Here is a 21,450-nt window from a genome sequence, read left to right on the forward strand (position 1 = left end):
AACCTTTGGAACAGGCTTTGGAATAGGTCGCAGTGGAATATTTTCTCTGAACGACTTTAAATATTGGATTCTTCTTTATCTGTGGCAGGTTATGAATAGATCTGTTTGAAGCCTGGGGGTTGAGGAGATGACTTCTCAAGGTTCCAGCTAGCTCTGTGATTCTTAGCTACTTCTGCAGGCCTTCTGGTGATGGGAAACATACAGCTTAAGGAGAGGCCCTAGAAGAATCCAGAGAAGAAAGTAACAGCAGCTGCATCAACAGTTCCTATTAGAGTACCTAACTACAGGTGAGTCAGGTCACCTTGGTCTAAGGTACTTCCTCCGACTTGGGAAGAGGAGCATCCCTTCTGAACCTGCCAGGCAAATGCTTAGTCAGCTGAAACAGGAGAAACAGAAAGATGTTTGGCGGGCGACTAGTGGGAGGGACCCACTGCAGGAACGCTGGGAGAAAGGGCTGGGGAAGAGAGGAGCAAGCCCCTGGGCTCCAGCATTAACACCAAAGGGTTCCACTCTCCCTCACTGGGTCTCGAAAGCCATTCTGGCTTCCTCAGCAACTACGGTGCCACCCCTTCAGTGCCTTATTTCTTTTCAGTTACTGCAGAAGAGTGGCAGCTCCCCTTTCCAAGTGTCTGGACCTGGGGTTCATGCAAGTCACTGCCACCACTGCCTTCTGTGGAGGAACAGAGGGAAGAGGAGGGGAGAGGGGAAAAAAAAAAAAGGAAGGAAGGAAGGAAGGAAGGAAGGAAGGAAGGAAGGAAGGAAGGAAGGAAGGAAGGAAGGAAGGAAGAAAGGAAGGAAAGAAGGGAGGGAGGAAGGAAAGAAGGAAGGAATAGGGGAGAGAGAGGAGATAACCCTTCCCCTCCTTTTTTTCCCTCTCCCTAGTCTCTTTGCACTCTTCCATCTCTCTGCGCTTTTTGTTTCACTCCCTCCTCTTCCTCCACCTCCTGCACTACTGCAACCACTTCAGTCTCGGTAACTGAATTTTTCTTCCTCCTCCACCCCTTCCTCGTTTTCTCCCTCCTCTTCCCCCTCCCCCCTTCTCTCCCCTTTTCTCCTCCCCTCGCTCCCTCTGCACCCTTGCACACCAGAGAGGAGCTGCTGTAAGAGAAGAGTGTGTGGGAGAACAGGAGAAGGAAGAGGTGGCGGTGGTGGGTGTGGGTGTGTGGAAGGACACGGACTCGCTTCTCGTTCTTGCTCTTGCAGTCGGCGAGGGAGCACAAGAAGACCCGGTGAGCAGCAGTAAGCGGAGTTCTGCTAGGAAGATGCTGAAAGTCACCGTGCCCACCTCTTCCTCCTCCTCCAGTTCTTCTTCGACCACCACAGGGGTCGGGATTACCTTGTCTGGGAGCGCCTCGGCCACTCCCGATTATTGGATCGACGGCTCCAATAAAGACTCTTTGGATGATTTCTTCGAGGTGGAGACGGAGCTGGGACGGTAAGAAAGAGGAAGAGAAGGAGATGGTGTGTGTGTGGGGAGGTGGGAGGGCGGTGCAGAGGCGGGAGAGAGGGCCGGCTGCAGAAAATCGGGTGTTCTGTCCCTCAGTCTCTGTTGGCTTTTCTGGCTGCCGTAGCTTAGCAAAACCAGACAAGCCGCTCCCGGCTGTGTGCAGGTAAACAAATGGAAAGGAGGGAGTGTGCATGTGTGATAAATAAAGGTGTCACAAGCTAAAGGGAGCCTCCCCATCCTCTGGTTTTCAGGGACACAGACTTTCCCTTTCCTTCCTCCATCATCATCATCGTCGTTGTCGTCGTCATCATTTCAATTTGCTCCCGTAATAGAATTAACTAAATTTTGAATGGTCACTTCTTGGTCGAGGTTTTCTCCCTGCAGAGGAAATTTAGGGTTGCTGGAACAGTATTCGATCTCTACGCCATCCCTGTTCTTCCCCAGCAACCTCCAGCCCCAGCCTCTTTTCAGGTAGCTTTCTCCTCCACTTTTGAACTCGGTTCTGCCATCCATCCTACTTAAAGTAATCCAGGCGTACAACCTATTTGAGCGTCCTTTTGTCTTGGGAATGGGAGGAGCGGAAATATGACAAAAATGTTAAAACTTGATTCCCTTCCCCCTGCCCTATCTTGCTCTCTAAATTAAGTGACATTGGAAATTAAACTTAAATACCAGCTTCCTTGCAGTGGTTGTTTAGGAGTAGATAGGAGAATGAATCACTTAAAAGAGTTTGTGGCAGAATAATAAGCGAGTGATTCTTTAAAGGAAAAAAAAATCAGCTCAAAGGGTCCAGGTGAGTGATCATTAGTGAGAAGGGCCCTAGCTATTCTTTCAAGCATTGTAGTGACTTGTTTGAGTTATGGACTACGAAATCTCCCCTGGGCTGCAGAATTATCTCTTCTGATCTGATGTTTGCAGTGGCCTGAGACTTTTGCTATGGGACTGGTGCCATATACTATTGTAGTTTTTACATTCTGAATTCTCTTTTTGTTTTTCTATTCAGACTTGGGGGGAAATTCTAATTACTCATTTAAGATTAAGATCCTTTATTGTGGGAGAACCTAAAGATAAAAAAAAAAAGTTGGTTCCTTTCGGTTTTCATGCTCAATGATGCCAGGAAATTCCACTGAGGATGGGGGTGGGGGAGGGCAAGGAGTTTAGCTAATAGAACATTTTTTTTTTCTGTTGGTAAAAGTTCTAAACTAGATTTTGTAATTTGAACAGTGTGTGGAAGGATTCGGAGGACCTTTCCTCTCATTGCTTCTCTTTCATCCTCCTCTTTTCACTCAAGCCTAATTGGGTTGAGGAACTGTATCAAATGACTATAAGATACATAACATTTGAATTCAAAGGAATAATTGTCAGTTAACAGATGTTTCCAAATGTTGAATATTATACAAACGAAACATCCAGGTCATTAAATTAATTTTTTATCACTAATATTAAAGGTAGAAAGGTGAAAAAGAGAGGATTTTTATTGGGGTAGTGTAGGGTTCCAATAATAACACATAATAACAATAACACATAATCTTTGTGTAACCACGGGCAAGTCACAACTTCTTTGTGCTCTTGGCAGTTCTCTAAGACTGTTAGAGATGAGGAAGTTTTCATACTGGAAGTTTCTCCTCTGAAGAAATTAGAGGTAGGGACTCTTTCTCTACTAATGAAATCTGAGGACTCTTCATTCCCCCCAAAAAGTTGAAAAGTGTATATTCCTGTAATGGTAAATAGAAAAACATAATTTTGTAAACAGAATAATAGGCTGTGCAGAGGATTAAGCTTTTAACCAAACAGTCTACTTTTTTTTTTTTTTTTTGGTTTGGCATATTAGAAATTGTTAGATCATTAAGGAAATTCCTGTAATCAGGTCTGGGACAGGCAATTCCTGCCAGTAAACTCACCTGCCTTTCTAGATATTGTTCATCTTAAATCTGTCATTAATCTACTTCAAATTGCCATGTGTGAGCATATGGAAGGACATCTAAGTCTAATGGGGAAAAAAATAGAATTTTGAAGGTTGTACTGAAATTTTTAAGTAAAAAAATACTGTGTTGATTGAATATTTATAGAATAATTTTCTGGTACATTAATTTAATTGTAGCTTGAGAGAGCATGGAGTGGTGGCTAAGAGAGCTGGCCTCAGAGCCAGAAATACCTGGATTCAAGTTTGGTTTCTTGACTCTTTCAACTTGTTCAATTCATTTAACCTTTCTGTGGCCTAGGAAACCCCTTAAGACTATAAGTTGCAGAGAAAATGCCAAACTGCCCAGGTAGAGTTCCTGTAATAGTCCAATCACAAGTCCAGTCCCTATCCCATTCTTTCTTATTAAGTGTACTGTTCTGACTATACTTAGTTATCTTAAATATATGTTAATAATACCATAGATACTTCACCCAGGATTGCTCTTTGGCAGTGCCCATAAGTAAAAACCTAAACTATTAATTTTCTGTAGATTACAGCATTGGTAAGTTATATATTTTATGTCTCCTTATAATTTAAAAACTAATTTCCTGATCAAAGTTTTTTCTAATAAATGGGAAACTTTAATTTTGTTGCATTTCAAAATGCCTTCTGTCTACATATGTCTTTAAAGCAATTAATATAATTTTTACTAGCAAAAGATTATAATAATGCTAAAATTGTTCATGTGAGAAATTTCCTTTTAATTATACAGTGATTTGAAAATTTAGAAAATTGAGGCTGAATCAACCAGTTTCAAGCCCTTGCTCTAACTTTTTGGTCATAACTATAAAATTAATAACACAAAACTGAACCAACTGATTGCCCATGGGCCACTATGATACTACCTTAATATACACTGTCTGAGTACCAAAGTATGAGTCCACCTTTTGGATGACAATGAGAAAGAAGCTAACTTAGAGTTAACTAGAAATAACTTATTTAAAAACTTATAATATTTATTGTAAAGTTGTTTTTATTGAATGCCCCCCCAAACCCTACAAATTGTTTTGGATATATATTCTTGATAAGAGGATAGATATAGGAAATTAGGGGAACCTGATTTTTGGAGGTTGCATTTACAACATCAATCTAGGACTTTCCACTTCCTTGCTATATACTCTGTGACCTAGGGTGTGACCTAGTAGTTCTGTAATTTGCCTGAAGTCTTATAAATTCTCCCACAAATAACCTAAAATAATTCTACAAAGTAAATTTTAGACCTGCAAAAATAATTAAAAGTAAGGGCAAAGCAGTTGTCTAGCCTAAGATAATGTGGTAGGATGTTAGGAAAGACCTGATCTCCAGAGGTGGTTGTGGGCCTGATTTGAAGTGCAGATACCAGGCATATACTAGGAGCCAACAAACAGCAAATCCTGGGGGCAGCTGTGTCTGGGGTGCTTTTCTACTACAGACGGTGTTGGTGTTGGGTAACTGATCAGGGGAAGATTGTGAGGTCCTCCATTGGTGCTGGATGGGGGCCCAGACTCTGACTAGATGGGGTCCCAAGCTATGACTGCAACAAGAAGTGAGCAAATGCTCTACCTGAAAGAGATCCCAAAATGAAAACTCATGAGAACATTATAGCTAGGTTTAAAAGCTCCCAGGTGAAAATATTACAAGCAACTAGAAAGAAACAATTTAAATATCGTGGATCTATAGCCAGAATAACATAAGATTTAGTAGCTTCTATGTTAAAATACTGAAGGATGTGGAATATAATATTCTGAAGGGCAAAGGAACTTTGTTTGCAACCCAGAATAACCTACCCAGCAAAGTTGAGTGTAATCCTACAAAGGAAACAAGTTGATATTTAGTGAACTAAAGTACTTTTAAGTATTCTTGAGGAAAAGACTAGAATTGAACAGAAAACTTGACTTACTAGAATTAGGAGAAACATAAGAAGGTAAACATGAAAGACTAATTATAAGGGATTTAATAAAATTAAATTGTTTACTTCTCTGAGAAAATTATATTTATAACTCTTAATGTTATCATTACTAGGTTAATTCAAAACAGAATAGATAGATAGAAGACTCAGGGTTGAATTGATTATGATGGAATGATCCTAAAAAATAAAATTGGGCAGGGAGAGATAAAATGGAACAAATTATCTCACGCAAAAGAGACATGAATGAAAGAACTATTGCAGCAGAAGTGAGGATAAGATACAAGGTGACTAATGCTGGAGCTTTTTTCTCATCAGAACTGGGTTATAGAGGGAATAACATATATTTAGTAGGGCATAAAAATCTTCTTAGCTTATAGAGAAATAGGAGGAGAAGAGGATAGGATGAAGGAGGGACTCAAAAGGGTGTGTGGATTAAGAAAGAGGAGGACAAAGGGATAGGATAAAGTGGGGGACTTTTAGAAGAGTATGTGAATTAGGGAGGCAGTAGTCAGAAGTAAAATAGAATTCTGAGGAAGGGTAGGGTATAAAGAGAGAGAGGATAAACAATGAGGAAAAATAGGATGGAAGGAAGTACACAACTAGTAATTACAACTTTGAATATAATGAAGCCATCCATAAAATGGAAGCAGCAGAATTCATTAAAAAACAACCCTAGAATCTGACAATGTATTGTTTACAAGAACCACATTTAAAAATAAGAGGCACAGGGGCAGCTGGTTGGCACAGCAGATAAAGCACCGGCCCTAGATTCAGAGTACCTAAGTTCAAATCTGGCCTCAGACACTTGACACTTACTAGCTGTGTGACCCTGGGTAAGTCTCTTAACCCCCATTGCCCCGTAAATAAAATAAAATAAAATAAAATAAGAGGCACACATAGAGTAAATATCAAGGGCTGGAATAGAATTTGTGCTAAAGCTAATGTAAAAAAATCAGGGGTAGTGATCAAGATCTCAGACAAAGCTAAAGCTAAAGTAGATTTAATTAAAAGAGATAAGCAGGGGAACTACATTATGTTAAAAGGTATAGATGATGATGTAAATACTAAACAGATATATACCAAATGCTATAACATTCAAATATTTAAATGAAAAGGTAAATGGAGTACAGGTAGAAATAGGTTGCAAAACTATAGTAGGGGGGAATTTCAACCTTTCCTTATCAGAACTAGATAAATCTAACCAAAGAATAAATAAGGAAGGCATCAAAGAGATTAATAGAATCTTAGATAAGCTAAATATGATGGACATTTGGAGAGAATTGAATGGAAATAGGAAGGAATATACCTTTTTCTCAGTGGTATATGGCACCTTTACAAAAATTGACTATATAGTAGACCCTAAAAACTTTATAGTTAAATGCAGAAAAGCAGAAATATTAAATGTATCCTTTTCCAGATCATAATGCAATAAAAATTACATTCAGTAAAGGACCATGGAAACACAGATTAAAAACTAATTGGAGACTAAATAACTTAACTTAAAGAATGAGTGGGTTAAAGAACAAGTCATGGAAACAAATGAATTATTTTATCGAATAGAAGGATGTTGATGTGACAGCATGTCATGACTCAGTGGTCGACAGTGATTGGGGGCAAATTTATGTATAAATGTTTGCATCAGTGAGGTGGAGAAGGAGCAGATCAATGTGCAGTTGGAAGGACTGGGAGGGAAACTGATTAGGAGTCCCCAATTAAAAAAAAACAGGTTGCAGGTCCTGAAAGATAAAGGTGGGAATTCATGAAATTGAATATCCAGAAATCTTTGAGTTGGTGACTGAAACTAGGGGTTGGTTTTGTGAAATAACTAGTGGACCGGATAAATCATTGATTAATATGAGTGGAGCGGGGAGAGAGAAGAACCAAATCACTGGTGTTGGAGATGAGCGGGGTGAATGTACCACTGATAAAGATGAAATTAGAGCAATTAGTGAGAGTTATTTTGCCCATTTGTATATCAATAAATTTGACAATTTGCATATGGAAGAATGCTTACAGAAACATAAACTGCCCAGATTAAGAGAAGAAGAGGTAGAATATCTAAATCTATTTTGGAGAAGAAAAGTGGACAGGCCATAGATGGCTTCCTAGGAAGGAAGCGTCAGGACCAGATGGATTTGCAGGTGAGTTCTACCAAACATTTGAGGATCAGCTAATTATAATATTAAATAATTATTTGGAATGGTAGTGGAGAGGGAGTCCTACCAAACTTTTTTTTGTTTGTTTGTGTGTGAGGCAAGTGTGATGCCAATGGACAATGCTAGATCTTGAACCATATTTTGGGATATTGATTTTCAAGGCTATCTGGTGCTGGCTAGGAGGTAGAATGGTGGATCAGTGGAGTAGAGTGGCTATACAGTGCACAGTGGTAAAGTATTATAGTAGCATTATGTTTGATGAATGTATAGATTTGGACTTTTGGGATAGAAATCCACTATTTGGTGAAGGGGAGCAATCTGGCAGAAACTGGATGTAGACCAGTGTCTTGTACCATTAGCCAAGATAGGGGCAGATTGGATACATGACCTAGACATGGAGGGGAATGTCATGGATGAGTTGGAGTAGTATGGAACATGTTGCCTATTGGATTTATGGATGGGAGAGGAATTTGTGAGTGGGCAAGAGATGAATCAAATTGTGGGATGTGGAATAGATGGTTTTGATTACATTGAATTGAAAAGTTTTTGTACAAATAAAACCAATAAAAGGATTAGAGGGAGGGCAGAAAATTGAGAAAAAAAATTGTGGATAGTTTCTTGGATGAAGGCTTCGTGTCTCAGGTATATGGAGAACTTTGTTGAAATTATGAGACTGGGAGTCACTCCCCAATTGACAGATGGGGACAGATGGAGGATGAAATCAGGGCTACATGTGGTTATTTGGGGAAGTACTCTCATTATCTATTGGAGAGGTACAAATTGAAACATCTTTGAGATGCCATGTCATGCCTATCAGATTGGCTGAAATGATGAAAGGGGAGGATGATGGATATTGCAGAGGATTGGGAAAGATTGGGACACTGATACACTGTTGGTGGAGCTGTGAACTGATACAGCCATTTTGGAGAGCAATCTGGAGTTGGATCCATGGAGTTATAGAGCTGAGTGTGCCCTTTGATCAAGCAGTGCCATGGATTGCTTACCCAGGGTGATCAGGGAGGGAGGAGAGGAGGCTATAATGTTCTTAAATATTTGTAGCAGCTTTCTTTGAGGTGGTGGACAATTGGAGGTTTAGGAAATGCTCATCAATTGGGGAATGGCTAACTAGGTTGTGGTGTATAATTTGATGGAGTGTTGCTGTGCTATGGGGAATGACGAACAGGTTGATTTTGGGAAAGTAAGGAAGGACTCAAATAAGTGGTGAGGAGTTAAATGGGTAGAACCAAGAGAATGTTGTGTGCAGTGGCAGCAGTATTGTTTGAGGAATGGATTGAATGACTAGGTGAATTTGAATTATATGAATGTTTAAATTGACTTCAAGGGACCTGTGAAAGAGAATGCAATACTCCTCCAGAGGGGGAAATGATGTATGGAGCTATGTGTTGTGTGGTTTCACATGTATGTCTCTGTCATGTGTTGGCCTTCTCTGGTGTAGGGTTGGGAGGGAGGGAAGCAGCTCAGAGCTCAGGACTAGCAAAGAAAAAGATGAAGGGAATATTAAAAACAACGACTTAGTATGTGCCAGGAACCATGTACTGGGAATACAAGAAAAGACAAAAACCAGTCCCTGCCATTGAGGAGCTCACATTTGAATGGGGGAGACAATGTGCCAGTAACTATGTATGCACAAGATATATACACTGAAGGTATTTTTAGAGGAAAACCACTGGGAACAGGGGGAGAAAAAAAAGGATCAGGAAACATTCCTGCAGAGGGTGGGGAGAGGACATAAGGCAATCCAGGAGGCAGAGGTGAGGAGGGAGGGCTTTCCAGGAATGGCATCCAGCCAGTGAAAAGGCCCGACGTGGGAGTGTTGTATTTAAGGAACAGCAAGAAAACAGGTATTGCTTCATTGTAAAGTAAATGGAGGGGAATAAAGTGTAAGAAGATTGGAAAGATAGGAAGGAGCAAGGCTGTGAAGGGCTTTAAATGCCAAAAAGCCAGTGTTCTCTGGCCCTCTCTCCTAGAGTCAGGTGGGTTAAATGTTCCTCAAGGTACCGGGGAACCTTGAGATGTTTGTGGTGGCTTTTTTCTCTGTTGCTATCAGTTCAAGCTCCCACAGGTCAAGTCACTCCATTGCTGGGGGATGAGCGGCAAACATCTCAGTTTTATTATATAACACTGATTAGTCTCTTACAAAAGGATAGTTACTTCTAAGATATATACCTACAACAAACATATGCACATTTCCCCCAATTCATCCAGGTAATACCACCTAGATCTAACAGGAATTGAGAGAGTAGTGGGATAGGCTCAACTTAATTTAGGTCCTACCTAGCATTGGCCCCTCTGTTGGCACTTCTGCTTAATGTGGTAGCCAAATGTCCTCCCCAAATTCTCTTTTTACTCCCTTGGGCATTGATGTTGTGCTTGCTAAGAAATCCCACTTGGTGTCTGCTTCCTGGATTCTTACAGGTTGACATCATGACCTTTTAAAGTTCCCAATATTGGAGAGATGCCATTCCCTTCACCACATGCCATGAATGAAAAAGTCAGTAAATTCCTGCTGAAATGAATGAGCCAAATAGACAGTGATTGGAGCTGACAGGCCATTTTCAAAGCCTCTGCAACCAACTAAGGTTATGTGGTTAGCTTGCCAGTTATGGAAGGTCTGAATATTATCCCACAGTCTATCTCACTAAGGCCCTTAACATATCATGATTCTCCCAGAATCAGCTCCCTAACATCCTCTACCTGGAGAGAGAGGCCATGTTCTCTCTAGCTTCCTTCATGTGGAGATACCATCTGAGGCAGGTTGATGAGGCCTGTACATAGGCCAGGCCAGCATTACATCTACTTGATCTTGGAGATAATAGATACCAACTGGAGTTGGGGAGGAGTAATATATTCAGCTCTTCACTTGATGGAAATCACTGTGACAACTGGGTGGAGGATGGATTGGAGTGAGGAGAGATGAGGTAGGAACACCAAACAGCAGGCCATTGCAGTAACGTAGGCATGAGATGATGACTACCTTCACTAGGGTGGTGGCTGTGAGTGGAGTGAAGAGGCTCTATACTAAAGATGTTGTGAAGGTAGAATTGACAAGATTGGCAACAAATTGGATATATGGGGAGAGTATGAGTGAGTAATTAAGGATAACATTGAGGTCGTGATTCTGGGTGACTAAGGATGTTGGAAGCCTAGACCATAAGAAAGTTGGAAAGAAGGGAAGACGGGGTGGGGCAGGGAAAAAAATGATATATGAAACTTCTAGTTGGTATAATGGATAAGAACACTAGACATGAAGTTAAGAAAACCAGAGTTCAAATCTGGTCTCAGACACTAGCAGAGTGACCCTAGGCAAGTCACTTAGCTTCTGTCTGCCTCAGTTGACTCATCAATAAAATGGAGATAATAATAGTTCCTAACTCTTAGGGTTATTGTGAGGATAAAATGAAATGATATTTGTAAAATTCTTTGCAAACCTGAACACTATAAATTATGGCTATTACATGTTTTGGACATGTTGGGTTTGATATAGCAACAGGAAATCCAATGTCAGATATCTAAAAGACAGTTGGTGGTGCAGGCTGGATCCCAGGAGACACCTGGGTTTACAGATCTGGGGTTCATCTATATAGAGATGGTAATTGAGCCCATGAGAGCTGATGAGATCAATATAGATAGTATAGAAGAAGAGAGGGCACTGATCCAGAGCTTTGGAGGCTACCCATAGCTAATGGCCCTGACCTGGATAAAAATCCATGGAGGAGACTGAGAAGGAGCAATCACACAGGTAGAAGGAATCTCATTAAAATATAATTTGAATATATGATATAGACCATGCAGATTTGTAAATACTTTACAACAATCATTAGCTTTAATAATTCCATTCTGTTTAAGAATATATATATGTATATATACATATATATATATACATTTTTTTACCTAGATTCTGTTCAGACTTATATTACTCTAGAGAATATAGTCATTTTTCCAGTAACCTGTTTCTTCATATATATTTTTATGCTTTTTCTTTTTTTTTAATTTAATTTTTTTAATTAAGTGAGGCAATTGGGGTTAAGTGACTTGTCCAGGGTCACACAGCTAGTAAGTATCAATTGTCTGAGGCCGGATTTGAACTCAGGTCCTCCTGAATCCAGGGCTGGTGCTCTATTCACTGCGCCACCTAGCTGCCCCTTTTCTTTTTTAATAAACATTTTTATTTAAAGTTTTGAGTTCCAAATTCTATCCCTCCTTCTCTCTCTCTCCCTTCTGCCTTTCCTGAGGCAGTAAGCAATCAGATATAGGTTATACAGATGTAATTATGTAAAACATTACCATGGTAGTCATTGTGTATAAGAAAACTCACAAGAAAAAAATGAAAGAAAGTGAAAAATAGCATACTTCAGTTCATGTTCAATCAATATCAGTTCTTTCTTTGGAGGTGGATAGTATACTTCATCATTAGTCCTTTGGGATTATCTTGGATCCTTGCACTGCTGAGAATAGTTAAGTCATTCACAGTTCTTAATTGAATTTTTATGCTTTTTCGATCTAAACTCCCTCCCCTGGAAACTTTGGTCAGTGTCTTGGAACAAAAACCTTTCACTTGGTGGGCTTTGTGGAGGTAATTTAAATAGGAATACCCACTTGCACCCCAACAATCTGCAGAGCTTTTCTTGAAATAAAAACTACTCAAGTATTTGCCTCATCTACTTTTTTTTGCTCTGCTTCTGCCTGATACTGCAAGCGTGAATTTCTCTTTGGCATTTCTTTTGCTGAGAGCCTCTAGCCTGGAACTAAAAACACACACCCGGCTCTGTGCTTTATATATACCTTGATACTTTCCTTGTTGAAAGCTGACCAAAGATGAATTGAAGGTTAGGGAATGTTACTTGGAGAATTAGGAGGGAGAATTTATTTGTCCATTAAAATTAGGATTGGAGCCAAAGGGGATTAGGAGTATGTGGGAAGAAAGATTCTTTTCTTTTGTCCTGGTGGGCAGATACCTTCTTAAGATGACAAAGTTACAGTATCTGCAGGGGAATGAGAAAAGTAGAAATCTCTTCCCAGATCCTTTACAAACATATGGCCATAAAACTTAAACTTACTAACTCTGTTTTTCCATCTCTGCATTAGGACCTGTGATAACTACGATCTCTTTACTTTGCAGGTGTTGAAAAGAATGAATATGTTTATGTTGGCCAATTATATTGTGGCTTTGAGACAGAAACAATTCAGAATTAGGGGTGAGATACATGTTAAAATTCAATGTATGAAACTCCCTGGGGCTCTACCACCATGTTTACTACAAAATAAATGTAATTTGGAAACACTTCTGGCAAAGGAGTTTTTAAAAGTCCTCAAGTCTATTATAGCATCAGTGTTTTGTTGAAACACACTCTTTTCCCATGTTTTAAGTATTGTTAAGTTAAAGGTAACTTCAAGTGAAAACAGACCCAGGTGCTGCCTGCTGCTACCACACAAACTGTTCTAAGGAACTGTCTTTGAAAAAAACATCATCTTCCACATTAACCACAAAGTAGCTTCATAGCACTTTATTCTCATAAAACTACCCACAAAGCTACATGTGTGGGCTATGTATCTTCAGCACCGAGATTAGGAGTAAAGTTGTGGGTGATAAAGCAGGTGAATTAATTCATTTTTTGAACTCTTTTTCATTCCATTCTGATAAATCTAACTAAAAATATAACATTGAATTTTATTTTCTTTCAATATTAGATTTATGTAAGCAAAGTGACAAAGGTGAATTTAGTCAATTATTCACAAAAGTGAGGCCCAAACCACATTTATCTGTAGTTGATAGATGGTAAGAGGTTTTGTGTTGTTTTTTTTTTTACAGGAATTATGTATAATTGACCTAATTTTCTTGTCTCTGTGTAGAAATAACTAAAAGGATTGTAACTCAAAAAAATTAAAATTCTGATTGTAAATCTGATAGAAATATTTGTGGTTCACTATTAACATTATATAAATAGTACACACACACACATATGGAACCTAATGAGTCTGTTCTTTTTCTCATGAATGGTAATGGAGGGAGCTAGTAGTGTGAATAACATTAAATCACAAGAAACTTGATTGGGCCTTAACTTCCTGTCACAGTGTTGTCTGAGACAAAGATTAAATAATTGTAGGTTGGGCACTGTTTCAGAGAATTTATGATGCAACTATAGTCATCTTTGGTCCAATGATTCTAATCCTTCTCCTTTGATGCTTATGTTCTATGTAGACTCTTTTCTGTTCTCTATCAGTATCAGTCACCAACCTATTAGACCCCCCACCACACAAATCTTCAGTGGCTTCTTATTTCTTCTAGGCTAAAAAGTAAATTCCCCAGCATGGCATTTAAGGATCTCCACAGTATAATTCTAAACAACCTCCGCAGGTTTATTTCACATTGTTTCTCATCCATTTGCAGTTAAAATGTCTCCATTTTAAAGTGGACACTAACTTCCTCAAACACTGTAGCTTCAGATAAGAGAATCCCATTGTCTTCCTTCCGGGCTCCACTTAGTGTCACTTTCTCTGAGGAGACTTTCCTGATTCTTCTGTTGTTAATACTCTTTTATTTTCTCTTATTTGTATACTAAAGAATCCTTCCACTAGAAAGTAAGCTCCTTGAAGGTGGAGACTTTAAAAAAAATTATTTTGTTTGGCTAATATTGTAACAAAAGAGGAAAATGATAAATGTTGGAGGGGATATGGGAAAACTGGAACACTTAAGAATTGTTGGTGGAGTTGCGAACTGATCCAACCATTCTGCAGAGCAATTTGGAACTATGCCCAAAGGGCTATAAAACTGTGCATACCCTTTGATCCAGCAATACCACTGCTAGGTCTACATTCCAAAGAGTCTTTTTAAAAAAAGAGTAAAGAATCTATGTATGCAAAAATATTTATAGTAACCCTTTTTGTGGTGGCTAAGAATTGGACATCAAAGGGATGCCCATCAATGGGGGAATGGCTAAACAAGGTGTTGTATATGATTGTGATGGAATATTACTGTGCCATAAGGAATGACAAATAGGATGATTTCAGAAAAACCTGGAAAGACTTACATGAACTGATACAAAGTGAAGTGAGCAGGGGCAGCTAGGTGGCACAGTGGATAGAGAACCGGCCCTGGATTCAGGAGGACCTGAGTTCAAATCCGACCTCAGACACTTAACACTTACTAGCTGTGTGACCCTGGGCAAATCACTTAACCCCAATTGCTGCACCAAAAACAAACAAAGTGAAATGAGCAGAACCAGAAGGACATTGTACACAGTAAGAGCAATATTATACAATGAAGAACTGTGAATGACTTAGCTATTATCTGCAGTACAATGATCCAAGACAATCCAAAAGGACTTATGATGAAAAATGCTATCTGCCTCCAGAAAAAAGAATTGATATTGTCTAAATACAGACTTAAGAAGACCATTTCTCACTTTCTTTCATTTTTTATTGAATCTTCTTGTACAAAATGACTAAAATGGAAATGTTTTGCATGATTACACATGTCTAACCTATATCAGATTGCTTACCATCTCAGAGAGGAGGAGGGTAAGGAGGAAGGGAGAGATATAATTTGGAACTCAAAACTTAAAAAAATTTAAAATTGTTTTAGTGTGAAATTGGTGAAAAATAGAGTATGATTAAAAAGAAAAAGAAAAAAGACACTAAACAAAACAAACAAATAAAAAACCAAGACTTTTAGAATTAAAAAAAAATTATCTTTGTATCCTCAGGGCCAAACAGTAGCATGTGCTTAATAAATGTTTACTTGAATTGAAAAAGTAATTTAATTGGCAAATCAAAACCCTATTTAGAGTTTTTAAAAAAGGAACTAGGTTACTATTTCTTAAAGAGAAGTAAAGAGGCTTTTTGGTGTGTTTGGTTTTTTTTTTTGGTGGGGCAATGAGGGTTAAGTGACTGGCTCAAGGTCACACAGCTAATAAGTGTCAAGTGTCTGAGGCTGGATTTGAACTCAGGTCCTCCTGAATCCAGGGTGGATGCTTTATCCACTGTGCCACCTAGCTGCTCCTGGTGGTTTTTGGTTTTTTTTTTTTTAATTTACAGGACTCTTTTCTCTTTTTCCCACTCCCACCCTATTGAAAAAAACAAATTCTTCATAAAAAATATATACTTAAGTAAAACAAATTCCTTCATTGCCTGTGTTCTCTCTCTCTGTACATGCATATATATATATATATATATTTATATACATAGGTGTACGTATTTATATAGATTTATATAGATAGATATGTCTCATTCCGCACTCTGAATCCATCATATCTCTGTCTGGAGGTGCATAGCATATTTCACCATCAGTCCTCTAGAATCATAGATAGTTATTGTATTGATCAGATTACAGATTTTAAAATTGCTTTTCTTTGCAGTGTTATTTTATATATTATTATATAAATTATTCTGCTTCTGCTCATTTAACACAACAGTTTATAAAAGTCTTCAAAATTGTTCATTTTATGATATTGATGTTATAGTATAAATTATTCTGGTTCTACTTGCTTTACTCTATATCAGTTCATACAAATCTCTGAAATAATCTATTTCCTCATTTCTTAAATACAATAGTACTCCATCACCTGCTTATATTACAGTTTCTTCAACTATTTCCCAATTGATGGACATCCCTTTAGTTTCCAATTTTTAAGCCACTGCATTAAAAAAAGATGCTCTAAATATTTTTGTTCAGTTAGACCTTTTTCTGTTTGGTTTCTTTAAAAAATAACCCTAGTAATGGTATAACAGAGTCAAAGGGCATTCTCAAAATAATCTGGTACTGGTTAAAAATATACAGAAGCAAATGAATCTGGTTGCCTAATGTTTGTAAATACAATTACCTGAACTACTGGGATAAGGACTCATTATCTGATAAAAATTGGTGGAGAAATAGACAGCAAATATAGAAGAAATTAGATTTAGATCTATATGACATATACATGATATAGATACATGACATAAAAAGTGACATCAAAAACAAATTAGAGAAACATGGAAAGAAATTACATATCAGCTCTATGGATTAAAAAATTCATGACCAAACAAGGGATAGAGAAGATCACAGAAAGTAAAATGGATAATTTTGATAATATAAAATTTTAAAGTTTTTGCACAAATACAATACAGCTAAGATTAAAAGAGAAACACCCAGGGGGAAATCAAGTCTCTCTGATAAAGATCCTATTTCTAAGCTCCATACAAACCTGATTCAGCTTTTAAGAATAAGTGCCATTCTCTAATCAATTGATAAATGGTTTCAGTATATGAAGAGACTGATTTCAGAAGAAACCTTGGCTATCAATAACCATATGAAAAAGTACTCCAAATTATTAATAATTAGAGAAGTGCAAATTGAAGCATCAGATTGGCAAAGATGATAAAAAAAAAGAAAATTATATCTATGGGATGGGCTGTGTGGAATACATTGATGTACTGTTGGCAGACCCATGAATAGGTACAACCATTCTGGAAAACAATTTGGAAGAATATACAAGAGTAACTAAATAAAGAGCATTTTTGAAGAATAATCACTACCACTTCTTTCCCTCTATCTGTTGTATTTAGACCTTCATGCCCTATATTTTTCTAACTGGCAAATCAGACAATGGAAATAGAGATAAATTTTATGTCTTGATTTCCAATTTATAGCCAGCTTATCTCAAAACAGTTTTGTGAAGCAGTTTAAGCATTTTTATCCATATTTTATGGCTGAGGAAACCAAGAACAGAAAACAGAAAACTTATATAAAGTCACAGAGATCGTAACAAGTGATAGTCTCAGTGGGCTTTGAAAGAAAGTTATCATGCAAGAAAGTCAGGCAACATGAGGCTGGAGCAGGAAAGAGAAATCTGTAAGAAAATCAGGAAAGTCCATTGTTGGAGAGAAAGAACCCTGAGTCTTGGAGAGAGGATGTGACCTCTTAATAAACCAAATATTGGTAACTGAAAAAAGATTGTATTTTGGGGAACATTCCCATGTTACATCTACATGGATAAAGTGAAAAGCAACATTTAGCAATTCTGTAGATAATTTAAGGTGGAATAACTTCTATCTATCTAGCAGTTTCAGGTTAAAGAATTTTTGAAACCCTAATTATTCAGCTTATTAACTCAATTCCCATTTTTACATTGTTAATACAGAAAGCATCATTCTTTTTTTTTTTTTAAGACAATCGGGGTTAAGTGACTTGCCCAGGTTCACACAGTTAGTGTCTGAGGTCAGATTTGAACTCAGGTCCTCCTAACTCCAGGGCTGGTGCTCTAGGAGAGGAAGATCAGAGAAAGGAATAGTGAGTGCAAAAAATAAAAAAGTACCTGTTTTGTACCTTGTTCTCCTTGAATTTCCTTATCTGTAGAAGGAGGAGCTCTGATCAGATTATTTCTAAAATTCCAGTCTTCTAAATCCTATGATTCTTGGCCTGATTATCTAATCCTTTTCTCTGTGCTTTCAAGGTACCAACCAATAGTACCTCACTTTGACCAGATCTCCCTAAGGCCTGGGGTTCCCGTGCTCTTAACCTTTCCCTGTTCCTCTCCTTCCTTTCCAAAGACTTATGTGTCCTTGTCTTGTATCCCATTCTCTTCATCCCTGTACTTTATGTCTCCCAAGGTGAATACAGTGAATCTGTGCTATGTGGCCAAAAGAGAGGGATAGAGTAGAAGCTGGCAGCCAATATATTTTTGATAATAGCCTTCAAACACAATTCTGTCCTGTTTGGGCTCAGTCCAGAGTAGTGACTCCTAGGCTTTATTTGCAGGTCAGGAGGAGAGAAGGGTGATGCCAAGGATGGCACATGGGGAAACTATGTTTGGACCTTCAGTGTTCTTCAGAACATTCTGTATAGGTGGCCTACATTGTATATTCATAGATTCAGATCTGCATGATTCTGTTTTTCATAACATGGTGTTTTGTCCCATTGGCACCTTTATCTTTTCTGTACTCATTACGATTCATCTATGGGTTCAATTTCTTCTCTGATACCTTTCTCATAGTCACACTTTTGTACAACACAATGCTTCATTACCTGTTGGCTTGAAAAATGTCACTGCTTGACAACTCACAGCTTATTACTTCCTTGTCATCTGGCATGAAATTTTTCAGTGCCAACTTGAAGGTTCTGCTATGAAAAAAACAATAACTTGGCACCTCTTCTATGGTCATATGGTTCCCTCAGGTTTCTAGGTGCCCTTTCTAGATTGGCTCATGATTATCAGCTTAGTAGCCTTCAAAAATATGAGTGAAATTAATAATTCACATTTACTTGGTGATTTTAGACTTATAACAACTTTTTCCTTAAAACCACACTATGAGGTGGGTATTATTATCCTCATTATGCAGCTGATTAAACTAAGGCTCATGGAAGTTAAGTGACCCCAGGTCATATAATGAGGAACTAATGATCACTTAGAATTTTCACCCAGATTTTCCTGAATCTAGTTTAGTGCTTTTTCTACTCCATCATGTAGCCTCTCCAGAATTCCTATCAAGGATCTGATATATTTACTTGCTCTTTGAAATTTCTGCCTATGACTTTGACCCTTTAAAATGTTTAGGTGGATTGGGGATTCTGGTTAGGTGACTAGCAGTTAATACTTTTTTGCAGGAAGGTGGTACAGTGGATAGAACATTGGCCTTAGAGTCAGGAGGACCTGAGTTCAAATCTCAGACACTTACTAGCTGTGTGACCCTGAGCAAGTTACTTAACCACAATTGCCTTAAACATCTCCAGTCATTTTGATGTATGTCTTGCCATTGGATCTAGATGGCTCTAGAGGAGAAAGTGAGGTTGGTAACTTTGTACCGCTCTCCCTCACTTAAATCCAATTTACTGCAAGTCATGACATCACCCTGATGTCACGGCTGAAGTTGGTGACCTTAAACAGCTCTCCCTCACTTAAATCCTATTCACTAGAAGTCATGACATTGCCCTAATGCCATGCTTCTTTCTGAGAATGAAGGACAAACAACAACTTTTTCTATTAAATTCATAGACTTTTTTTTTAGTATAGTGGTATAGTACTAGCTAAATTTCCTTCACATATACTAATGTCTGGTATTGTTGTTGGACTTTAAGGTCTCAGAGGGTAAGGATCATATTTATTAACTTTTTATAGTTAATTCTTAGAAAAGAGCAAAGTAAAGATGGAAAAAAAGAGTTGCAATCAGGGGTGATGCAAGGATGCCCATTATTTAATACTGTATGAGAAATGTTAGCTATAGTAATGAGAAGAAAAAGAAACGAAAGGAATTAGAATAGGTAATGAGAGAACAAAGCTATCACTCTTTCAAATGATGTGATGTTATAGTTAGAAAATCCTAGAGAATCAATTAAAAACTACTTGAAATTATTAACAACTTTAGCAAAGTTGCAGGATATAAAATAAGCCCACAAAAAAGATGAGTATTTCTATATATTACCAACAAAGTCCAGCAACAACAGATAGAAAGAGAAATTCCATTTAAAATAACTGTAGACAAAGTAAAGTACTTGGCAGTCTACCTGCCATGACAAACCCAGGAACTATATGACCAGAACTATAAAATGCTTTTCACACAAAGTTAGATCTAAACAATTGGAAAAATATTAATTGCTCATGGATAGGCTGAGCCAATATAATAAAAATGACTATCCTAAGTTTATTTATTTAGTACTATACTAATCAAATTATAAAAATATTTTAATAGATCTAGAAAAAATGATAACAAAATTCATCTGGAAGAACAAAAGCTCAAGAATATCAAGGGAATAAATGAAAAAAATGTGAAAGAAGGTGGTCTAGCAGTATAGGATCTCAAACTGTATCATAAAGTAGTAATTATCAAAACAATCTGCTACTGGCTAAGAAGTAGAAAGGTAGATCAGTGGAATAGAATAGGTCCAAATTACACTATAGTAAATGACCATCATAATGGAGTATATGATAAACTTAAAGATCCAAGCTTTTGAAACAAAAACTCCTTATTTGGCAAAAACTGCTGGGAAATCTGGAAAATGGTATGGCAGAAACTAGGTATAGACCAACATCTCACATTGTATACTAAAATAAGGTCAAAATGGGTACATGATTTACATACAAAGGATGATACCATAAGCAACTTAAGAAAGTATGGGATAGTTTATTAATCAGATTTATGACCAGAGAAAGAATTTAGGACCAAAGAAGATATAGAGAGCAACACAAAATGTAAAATAGATAATTTTGATTATATAAAATTTGAAAAGTTTTGCATAAACAGAACTAATGTAACCAAGATTATAAGGTAGGCAGAAATCTGGGAAAGTATTTTTGAAACAAGTATCTCTGATAAAGGCCTCATTTCTCAAGTATATAGAGAACTGAGTTAAACTGATAAAAGTACAAGTCATTCCCCAATTGATAAATGGTCAAAGGATATGAAGAGTCAGTTTTCAGACAAATCAAAGCTATCTATAGTAATATGAAAAAATGCTCTAGATCACTATTGATCAGAGAAAAGTAAATTAAAACAACTCCGGGGCAGAAAGGTAGCACAGTGGATAAAGCACCAGTCCTGGATTCAGGAGTACCTGAGTTCAAATCCGGCCTCAGACACTTGACACTTCCTAGCTGTGTGACCCTGGGCAAGTCACTTAACCCCCATTGCCCCACCAAAAAAACAACAAAAAACCCCCCAAAACCTCTGAGGTTTCTTCTCACACCTATCAGGGTGGCAAATATAACAAAAAAGAAAAATATTGGATGCTGGAGAGGATGTGGGAAAACTGGTACACTAATCCATTGTTGGTGGAGTTATGAATTGATAAAATTATTCTGGAGAGAAATTTGGAAATATGCAAAAATTGCTATCTAACTGTGCATACTCTTTGATCTAGCAATACCACTCCTAGGTTTATATCCCAAAGACATCCTCAAAAAGAAGAAAAGACCTATTTGTACAAAATATTTGTAGCATCTATTTTTGTGGTGGCTAATAATTGGAAATAAAAGGAATGCCCACCCATCAGTTGGGGAATGGC

General features: G+C 37.7%; 1 protein-coding gene across 1 annotated transcript in view; it reads left to right on the plus strand.

Moving 5' to 3' along the window:
• Positions 1-422: 422 nt before the first annotated feature.
• Positions 423-21,450, plus strand: part of CAMK4 (calcium/calmodulin dependent protein kinase IV) — a 216,875-nt gene continuing 195,847 nt past the window's right edge. Inside the window, exon 1 of the mRNA XM_043974969.1 lies at positions 423-1,435. Within this exon, the coding sequence (XP_043830904.1) occupies positions 1,263-1,435 (173 nt within the window). The 5' untranslated portion in view covers positions 423-1,262. The remainder of the gene's footprint in view (positions 1,436-21,450) is intronic.

The sequence above is a fragment of the Dromiciops gliroides genome, chromosome 1, assembly GCF_019393635.1.
Source record: "Dromiciops gliroides isolate mDroGli1 chromosome 1, mDroGli1.pri, whole genome shotgun sequence".
NCBI classification, from domain to species: Eukaryota; Metazoa; Chordata; class Mammalia; order Microbiotheria; family Microbiotheriidae; genus Dromiciops; species Dromiciops gliroides.